At 50.3% G+C, this 10,024-nt stretch overlaps 1 protein-coding gene across 1 annotated transcript; it reads right to left on the reverse strand.

The window, feature by feature from the left end:
- Positions 1 to 3,297: 3,297 nt before the first annotated feature.
- mex3a (mex-3 RNA binding family member A) lies at positions 3,298 to 8,347 on the reverse strand. The gene is made up of 2 exons (XM_053431641.1): positions 7,927 to 8,347; positions 3,298 to 4,676 (listed from the first exon to the last, which is right to left on the reverse strand). The coding sequence occupies exons 1-2, from the start codon at positions 8,345 to 8,347 to the stop codon at positions 3,535 to 3,537; spliced, it is 1,563 nt and encodes a 520-aa protein (XP_053287616.1). The 3' UTR covers positions 3,298 to 3,534.
- Between the last annotated feature and the right edge of the window lie 1,677 nt (positions 8,348 to 10,024).

Consider the following 10,024-nt stretch of genomic DNA (forward strand, 5'->3'; position numbering starts at 1 on the left):
ATAAAGTACAATACTCACTTATACAGCGTCTAAACTGGGAGAATCTCCAATAAGCCTCTTCATTACACCAGTGCAAAACTCAACCAAGTCACCAGCATGGACTGAATGGACGAGAGGTCTCCCAAATAACCACTAGTACTACTGTAGTATAAAGATAATAACAAGAACCACCATAATACAGAAAATGATAGGGAATCCTTACGTGCATGTCTTTCAAATTCTATGAAATATATTTCACCATCAGCGGTCGGTTTGGTATTAATCAAATGCGCATTTCTTTTTGTGATAAGGTGCTTTACTCTATATTTTAGGTAAAGTGTTTTAAGAGCCTAATTTCCTGAATCCCTCGAATCCCCGTCCGAGCATTTTGATTCACATTCTCTTCTCCAAAAATAAGTACTTCAAAGGTCGTGTAGGGGGCGGAACTGTCAAAGGCCAAAGTTGCTACCTTGTGTGTGAAAGTAATGACGATATTTCTCATAAAAAATATTAAGGCAGAAAAAACAAAATGATATAAAATACTAAAGTTCAAAGAGCAGCGTCACACTGCCTTGAATTTGACGTTGAAAAGCTTAGGCCAAACCACTGTGCAACTTCTCCATCCATAAAATCATAACTCTTCTTTTATCTACACATCTAATAGATTTCGGGGGTGGAGGGGGGGGGGGTGGGGTACTTTTGGCAAGTACAGTGCTGTCGCTGCTGTTCACCTGTAATGCGAGCGCTCTGCTTTAAATGTTGTGTTTTAAAAGAGGAGGGTCTCTGTGTGCTCTGGATGACACAATTTGTGTGTGTTTTGTCGTTTTTGTTTCGCGACAGAAGCCGAGTGTGTAATTGTTCTCCTGCTGAATCACCAGCGCTCCCAGTCATCACCACTGGGCCACATGTGATGATCTCGGAACTCAGTGCATCACATGAATGATCAATAAAATATCTGGATCTGCGGGGGTCTCATCTGTATTGGAGCATACTTCTCCGTTTCTCTGGGTTGCCCCCCCTCCCCTCCCTCCCTCTCTCTCTCTCTCTCCCAAAATCATTCAACAGCTTTAATCCCCACCCCCATCCTCGCTCCTCCAGCCCTCTGAAATCCCCAGGCTGGGGCTAAGGCAGACGCAGAGGGTGTGTAATTTGATTCAGCATGAGTGCTGGTTAAATGGGGCGTTTCCTCTGCTTTCCTGTCAATTACAATTGTCTGATTTCATTCTGGAAGCTCTAAGTAAGGGGAAGGGGTGGTGGGGGGGGGGGGGGGGGGGACCATTGGCTGAAGCGCGGGTGTCCACAGTGAAGGGGCAGCTGCAGGATGTCCCATACAGTAGTAGGCCGACATGGGGTGAGGGGGGTTTGGACCGTTATGGAAACTTTGATGTGTACTCGCACACAAAGGGCCCGGTGCAAATTTCACGTGGTTAAGAGTTGGTAATTCACGCAGTCTTTCTTTTTTTGTCGTGAACACTTCACTCGATTTTTTGAAAGTGTTCATGGCAAATTGTGACAGTGACGTCTAAAAGGTGGTGACCGGTGAATCTCCAGACGACTGGGGATCATTTAATTTTGCCTCGAAGCTACAGTTGCCTCGTTTTTTCACGGCTAACTACAGCTTCTGTCTTTCAAATTTTTCTGCGTTGTGTGTGTGTGTGTGTGTTTTTCGGACAAAAGAGGCCCCCTCTCCCCAGAAGAGATGGCTCAGAGCAGCAGAAAAAGGAGAAGAAAAAGGAGGGAGTGAGGGGCAAGAGAGAGGAGGACGAGGAGGAGGAGGAGGAGGAGGAGGAGGAGGAGGAGGAGGGGGTCCCCTTCGCCCCAGCTGCATCCAGCTCCCTCTGTGCTTGTAGCGGTGGGGCGGGGCGGCTAGGGGCTCACGGCGGGACCCTGTTTCTCCCCCCCCCCCCCCTCGTACAGCTCCACACACGGCCCGCACCTGGACCAGCCCATTTGCCTAATTATCAATGAGGAGATCCAGGCCGTGTCGGAGCGCGGCCCACGCTGCAGCCGGGCCCAGACAATACGCCCCACTTGGCGAGGCCTCGGAGAGCGGGGCGATCGAACTGTAAGCAGGGGACACATAAAGGCCACTCCCGAAGAAAGGAGAGAAAGAAAGGGGGCCAGGCAAGACTTCCAATTTGGGGTCACAGCCACACTGTGCCGTGAAACACCTGCTCCTGTCCGGCTCTGCTAATTACAGGGGGGGGGGGGGGAGGCAGCAGGCCCCTCCGCGCTCACACATAATGCTGTTAGTGATGGGGACCTGGGGTAAGGATTACCGATTTGAGACTGTGTATTTCACACTGTCAACTGTTCTGATCCGGGTCCGCTGCTGATTCAGGAAAAACATTTTTACACTTTTGCTCGGCTTCTGTCCACGTTCGTATTCTCCTCCCTGTTCTGCAGCGCAGGCCTCGGAGCAGCGCTTGTTGACTGGGGCTCTCGCTTTGTCCTATATCGCTCAGCGGCTGTGGCCAAATGACCACACAAGACAATAAAGCGCGGTTAAGGTGGCTTTGAAACAAGTCCATCGGGGAGACAGATGTCGAGAACCGGCCAACTGGATGAATTCCAGGGCTTTCGGCCTCACAAATTAAATCAGTGCTTTAAGCCAACCGAGGGACCACATGCTTTTCAAGTGCCACGAGGAGCCGGCGGTGCTGAGTCTTTTCAACGAGCTGCAGTGACCAACGTGTAATCAATGGCTACTGGAAAACAATTTTCACCGATGGCTTTCATCCACCTCTGAATAATGATGACCCATACAATTTAACTTATTACTCTAAATAAATGATGTGACGTCCCATCTCTTTTTTTTTGTTTAGCATTAATCTGGTGTATAAGACTATAAACGGTATAAGGATGAAACAAGGGGCAGTTTTTTTGTTTTTTCCTCGTGAAGATTACAAAGCTTTGACAAGAACCAATTAATTCACATTTTTCATTCTGTTGAAATGAATGTTTAGGACCAATTCTATCAAACCACAATCACAGTCAAAGGGGGACAGGCTGAATTCACCTTCACGTCAGCTTCTGAAATTTCAAGGTATGATTGACAATCCTATTTTAGACCCAGATGATTGTAAGGTGCAATGAAAATTCTATTTGTTTCCCTTCTAATAACAACATTGACTTTCTAGGTCAGTCGGGTGCAGATTGGGTACCTAAACAATCATCTTCTTTCTTCAGTATAAACCCACTTCATGATAAAATAAAAATTTGAATAATAAAATGTTCACATTACTACCTCTGCCTACTCTGTGATTCATGAATGAAAAACAGCAGCAGTCAAAAAACTGAAAATGCAGGGTACTATACTTCTCTTATAAACAAAACTTTTATAAAATATATATGCATATATATATATAAAAGAAAAACTTAAAAATATTTCTTATACTTTTTAGTAAAGCAAGCAGTGCCTTCTAAAATATCTGCTTGATTGTTTTTAAATTTTCTGAAAAACAAAAAGTGTGTATTATAATAATAATCATAATAACAGCAAATTATTATTGAACAAACACTGACAAAACTAATGATAAAAACTGATGTGGTTCCTTAAGAGAATATTCGGATGGCCTGTGTGACCTGGGTGTGGCACACGGGGCACTCCGGGTGGTTGAGCTCACAGATTCGGATGGCGCACTCCATGCAGAAGAGGTTGTGGCCACAGGGCACCAAGGCAGCCGTCACCTTGCTCTCAAAGCAGGTCATGCACTCCCGCGCGATGGCCGGCGGCGAGTCCGGAACTGGCAGACGGCCGGGGAACCCCTCGCCGGCTGAAGTGGGCTCACTGTGGGCGCGGCGGGCCTGGGCATGAGGTGAGCCGGCCACGGACACGATGCTGGTGACTGAGGAGTTGTTGTTGCCTCCGCAGGAATCGGATAAGCCAGGGGAGAGTCTGGTCAGGGGGAGCGGGAGGCCTCCGAAGCTCTTGGAGCGCTGCTGGGCGTAGAAGGCCACCTGTTTGGGGTAGTCGGGGTCGCCCCAGCTCTGGGTCCCCTCGGATCCAAAATAAGAGCAGTTCTTTTCCCCAGAGCTGGAGAAGTTGCTCTTGCTGTAGATTCCCCCTCCCTCGCCTCCCCCTCCCCCTCCGATCATGGCATCTGAGAAGTTCTGGCGGTAGCTGCTGGTGAGAGGCTTGCGCTGGCCCCCCTGCAGACCCCACACCTGCTGTAGCCGGCTCTCCAGACCACCGCTGCTGCCCGCCGGGCTGCTTCCACCGTTCGGCCCCATACAGTCATTCTCATTATTGTGGTCGTGCAGGCCTCCTGTTCGGAAGGCGATGTGTGCTTCTATCTCCTCGCGGGCGCGCTCGGCGTTGCTCGGTGACCCCGTGATTTCAAAGACGGGGTCGCGGTCTCGACTGGGAGTGACGATGTACGTGCAGGTCTGCTGCTGGATGCGCTTGATGGTGGAGCCTTTAGGCCCCACTACCAGCCCCACAACCCGGTATGGCACTCTCACCTGAATGGTGGTCTGACCTGGCAAAGGTGTGGGCGGGGAGCCGCTGAAGGACACCCCCAGCTTGTTGCGGGACGCCCGGAGCATGGAGAAGTGCTCTGCGGCGGAGATGATTTCACGGCGGGCCAGGGCAACATCCTCCTTCCGGCCAGTGATCAGGAACACGGGCTCCTCTCCTCTCACCGGGGTTTTGATGTAGGTGTTGGTCTTGGCCCTCAGGGCTTTAATCTTGCAACCTGCAGACACCAAGACACATTCAGAAATCAGTAAATATGATACAGCAGTTCAGTTTCGTGACTCACAAACCAGGTTAAAAAGGTTGCAAGTGAGAACATAACACAAACATTTGTTTTCCAACCTGAGTTTACAGAAATCCCTGACTCTCCTTTGTTCGGTGTAAATTCAGTCAGGTTCATGACTTTACCAGTTTAACTTAACGTGCTGCAGATTGTTACAGCCAAAGAGTAATTACCTTGATATATGACTTTTCCAGCACCTAAGCTTTACTGTACTTACGGAGTGTACTTATTTATTTGCTCTAAATCAGACACAACTTACGAAGAGACAGGTGGTTGCTGCAGAATTATTGCTCGGCATGGACGTAAGTGGTTTGAAGGGGGTTTGCGAGAGCTGCAGCGGTTGCAGTATATCTGCAGCATGCTGGAAATCACTTTCTGACCTCTCCTTGAACCGACACGAGACAAAAGTCAACCCACATACACTATGCAGCCAGTTATCGCACACCACATCGGCCCTGTTTTCTGATCAGAGGGTAATGGTTTACTCTATTAAGCGCTTTTAAAGCAAAGGCTTCACGTGGAGAGAGGGAAGGTTAATGTTGTTTGGTGACAAATGACCTGATGGTGTACTGGGACAGGACGGGGATGTACAGTAGATCAGTGATTGTTTAGGAGGATAACCGACCACGTTGGAGGTCGAGGAGCACCCGGTGAGGAAAAGACACAGAAGCTATGGTAATGTTGAAAACACCAAGCATCACACGGGGTCAGAGATCCAGGCGGCCTCTTCACGGTGACAAATTGTTGACGAGGTGGACGTCTCGTCTCCGCTGTGTCTCAAAGAGACAAGTGCGACCCTCTATTGGACGAGTAGGAATCATCCAGGCGTCTGTTCAGTGAACTGATGTGACCAGACTCCGGGTGCTTTGGATCACACAGCACATCCACCACATCTGAAGATCACAGCCGGCTGGTATCAGAAGGTTTAAAGACACCTTAAGTTGATGACAAATGTCTGTCTGATGCTGCTAAATGGGCCCACTTTGTTCAGGAACACTTTCTTCTCAGGGACCAGCCGCGCAGACAGAGGGAGAGTGATACTCTGAAGGGTTATTACTGCTCAGAATCAGAATCAGAAAAATGTCCTTTGTGGCCATCGCCTGATATTAGAGCTAATGGACCTGTTCATGCCAAAGGAGATCAAGGAGCAAATAGCCACAAAATCGTGTTTTCGACTCGTGTTGTAACCTTAATTAATATCTCAATTAAATGGTTTGTCTATAAACAAAGATTAATTAATCAAAACCAGGAAGTGAGGTCACTGGAGGCATGTTTGTTTCCCTCAGTCGCCCTGTGGCGTGCAAGGTACCTGTGATTGAAAGCAAGCCCCCCCCTTGACCTGGAGATCTCCAGAGGAAGACATGAGAGCATTCTCAGGAATCAATTCCTTCGACTCTGACAGGAGGAAACAATCATACCCGGCCCCTTCCCAGTGACAGGATGCTCCGTTTACCAGCTTCACCAGGCAGGCGCCGAGAGGAAGGGGGCGTGTACTGTAGTGCTAACTAATGAAGGGGCCCGAATCAAAAGGAAGCTCATCTCAAATCCCCCCCCAATCAGCACTTCTTCTCGGTCAAGGCAACAAAATAGAAAAAAAAAAGGGCCCTCTCACCGGATCCACCCTCCGGCTTCGGCTGTCTTCGGTTACCCCATTAAAATTCAAAACTTAAACTTCAGAGTGAAGAGCCGGAGCCACGATGGGGGACAAAGAGGAAATTAATGGAACAAACTAAATCCACACTTCCAGAGTATCGGTAAAAGGAGCCAGCTCAGCTCCTTCCGAAGCCCCGGTGACATTATTCGAGACTTGTTTGTTTTTTTGGTGGCGAGATAAATCAGGATTTGCTCGTGGTACCTCACCCCACCGCCCTGCAGTCTTTGTACTTCCCTCTGCGTCCAGGCCCCTATGTCTCCCCTCTCCTGACAGGCGACCATGTGGTATTGAGAGTGTGCAGTGAAGTGGGGCTCATGAGGAGCCCCTTGTGTTGAGCTCCAAGGCGTGACTCCCATTCAGCTTTTTCAGATGCTATACTGCCCTTCCCTCCCCGGCCCCGGGTTCCTCTGCCCCTCTCGCCCATGGGTTCATCACATCTGGTAACAAAGGGTGCAGCCAGATAACCACAAGCTCCTCCTCAGATGATAAATACTGAAACTTGGTGAAAAATCCTCTTCACTGCAAACGTGCACAAACAAAAGAATATATTTTTTATTATTAAAAAAAAGAAGGATTCCTAACTTCTCGCTGAGTCACCCCTTTAAGACCATCCCGTGTGCCCAGCAGCAACACGGTCTCCACGCGCCCCTCCCCTCAGCCCCCGAATCTCACACCTTTGTTTGACAGCTGCTGTCATTCAACTTCAGCTCTTTGTTCGGTAAAAAAAAAAAAAAACACACACACAAAAAATAAATCTAAAAAACATGGAGAGTGCAAAGGAAAACGGGAGAAGATGCCTCAACGTGTGTGGAATCGAACTTTCCAACTCCCATCAATTGAGGAGAGAGAGAAAAAAAAACAAGAGGGACCACGCTCGCTCCATTGTCCAATTGTGTCACTGGGGCAGTGCGCAACATAAACAACGAGCCGAATAAATTTGGGGAAGAGGCAAAACATCTTCCAGCCCGCGAGTCCTGCGCGTCCCCCTTTGTGTTATTGTCCCTGCGATCGATGCAAAGTGAGAGACATTCCTGTCCTCGCCAGCAGCACGTTGCCTCTTTTGAACAGTCTGGCGCGTCTCAGACGACAAAGGAAGCAAGTGCCTGCTCCAGTGTGCGCTGATGGCGTGGATGTGGAATCATTCGCCCAGGAAGGGACGGGGACTGGGGGAATCTCCCTTGCCTTCCCCACCCCCTGCGAGATTCACTCGAAAGCAGAAAAAATTAAAAAATAATATTAATAATAAGGCAAGCGACTTGTTTGGGTGCGGGGGAGTGTAACGGTGAGTGGAGGGAGAACTTGCGGGGTTGTGGCAGGAGGAAAAAAGTGGGAGGCTGATGCCTCGGGGGAGCACAAAAAACACGCGAGCACACACACACACACCACTCCCTTTTCTTTGTCAAATAACACCAGGTAACAGTGAGAGAAGAAACACACAAAGCGCACGGGAAACACGGCGGGATCGTGCAGCACACAGAGCGGGATACAGACACACAAGTTTGGAGGGAAATAATTTGGAAGGCAGCGCTTTACCTTGTCTCCCCACTATCTCGGCCACATGTTCGGAGCTGGGCACTGGGACGCATTCTGTTATGTTGCAGCCGCGTCCCTTCGTCTCACTTGAGGAGCTCTCGTACAGGGCGCACAACTTGCTCTTCCCTTGCAGGATCGCCGTGTCCCCGCCGCCCCCGACGCTGTTCGTGTGGTTGTGGTGGTTGTTGTTATTGTTGCTCCGGTCCTGTACTCCCGTGGTCGGGGCTCCGCCGCCGTCCTCGCCTTCCCCGAGCCCCAGCAGAGACAACTGGCCCAGCGCGACCCTGAGGGCACGGGAGTCGTCTTCCTCCTCGTCGGGCGGCACGAGGAGACCCTCGCTGCCGAAGCCGGAGCCGGCCAGATCAGCGCCGTAGCCCCCATTTTTCTCCATGATCCCTGCTAGAACCAGCAGGCTAGGCATGGCTAACAAAAGAGTGTGTGAGACAAAGACAGGGGAAAGAGACTGGAGAAACAGCTCCCGTGCCGCCCCCTCCTCCTTGCTATTCCCCCCTTTGCGCTAGTCCCTCCCATAGACCGGCCCCCTCTCTCTCTACGTCCGCCAGACTCGCAGCGTCTCTGCTCTGCTCGGGGCGAACGGGACACAAGGCCGTCTGCGCGAGAGATGGGGCTGGGCGATGTGTTTGCTCCACCCAGTCTGGTTCACTCCGCTCCCCTCTCCTCGCTCCGAGACACAACGAGCCGCCCTCCCCGTTTGTGCCAGTCCGTCTCAGGTTCCCGAGCCCGTGGCACCGCGCGTCGAGCCGCCTCCCGAGCGGAAGCAGGAACGAACACCTCCTCGCCCGGCTCCCCGCACCGCACCGCACCGCACTCCGGGCTTTATCTCGACCTTAATTCCCGCGGAGCTGCAGTGTGGCCCGCGCACCGCAAGTAGGTAACTTATGTAAGCGGAGCCGCGCGGGATGTAAACACTTTGCGAATGACAAAGGTGGAAGTACAGTGCGCACATGGTGATGAAGCGCTGCTGCATCGGGACACAAAGCCAGCGGCTCCCGCGTGGTACCGAACAGGGGAGTGGGTGGTGTGGGGGGGGGAATAAAAGGATGATCGGACATGAAATAAAAACGTGGGAGTAAAAAGGAGTTAGTGACATTTTTTTTATTTTGAGAGAGGAGGGGGTCCGCCCACCTCCATGGAGCCGTGCTTTGCGGCAGGTCACCGCGTTGTTGTTTCTGGCGCCGTTGCGCATGAGGATGTTATGTATAGGAGGGAAAGAGGGCGTCTGGGGTTGGGGGGGGGGCTGTATACGAGGAGGAGAAAGGGAGTTGTCAGACAGTCGTTGCAGACCCTATGCAGCGGGAGGGGGGGGGGGGACTTCAGAAAAGCCCTCGCACATCCCCCCCCCCCCCCCCTTTTAAAGGATAAAAAAAAAAAAAGAGAAAGATTTTGCAGCAGCTCCGGTGAACAAAGAACCGCGCCGTTCGATTCGCGCACAGACTCCCCAAGATGTCCTCGACAGAAGCCACGCCTGACGGCATGGTCGTGCTCCAACACAAAGACCCAAACTGCAGTTGTAGAAAATAACCCTAATTAAATAACACAAACCACCACAGGTCTCCACGTCCAGTCAGGTTCTGCTCTCTTCTCCTTTTTGGTTTTGATTTTGCAAAAAGGGGGTTCACACAACAAAGTGTCTCCAACTTAAATTTAAAGCCCCATTAACAATCTTACATGAATTGTCAACAAATTATAAAAAAAAAAAAATCTGATTTGCCATAATTATATTAGCCTCGCCACTGAGTTGTGAATCATTACCACTGAGTCATAAACAAAGCTTTGGAGCTGGTGTATAATTATCCAGCTCGGATGTTTTGCAGCCTCCTCAGAGTGTCGGTTTAACTCCAGCTCATCCTGCTGTTACCATCTGCCCATGAGCATGCTGGGATGTACAGTGAGTGGCTCTGTGTTGCATAAGGCCACCTGAATGACAAGGCAAACTCTTGGGGGATGTTTACGCACAGAAGAACATCAGATCTCAAAATACACACACACACACACACACACACACGTTTTCGAGGGAAACACCGAACTTTTCAGTTTTTCTACATAATTTGCTGTTAAATTAAATTTGGGTGAAACC

Source organism: Pleuronectes platessa, chromosome 10, assembly GCF_947347685.1.
Source record: "Pleuronectes platessa chromosome 10, fPlePla1.1, whole genome shotgun sequence".
Lineage (NCBI taxonomy): Eukaryota > Metazoa > Chordata > Actinopteri > Pleuronectiformes > Pleuronectidae > Pleuronectes > Pleuronectes platessa.

Coding starts and splice junctions, on each gene's coding strand:
- mex3a (XM_053431641.1), bottom strand. CDS start 8,347: ATGCCTAGCCTGCTGGTTCTAGCAGGGATCATGGAGAAAAATGGGGGC. Junction 4,677..7,926: donor CGAGATAGTGGGGAGACAAG/GTAAAGCGCTGC, acceptor TGGTGTCTGCAG/GTTGCAAGATTAAAGCCCTG.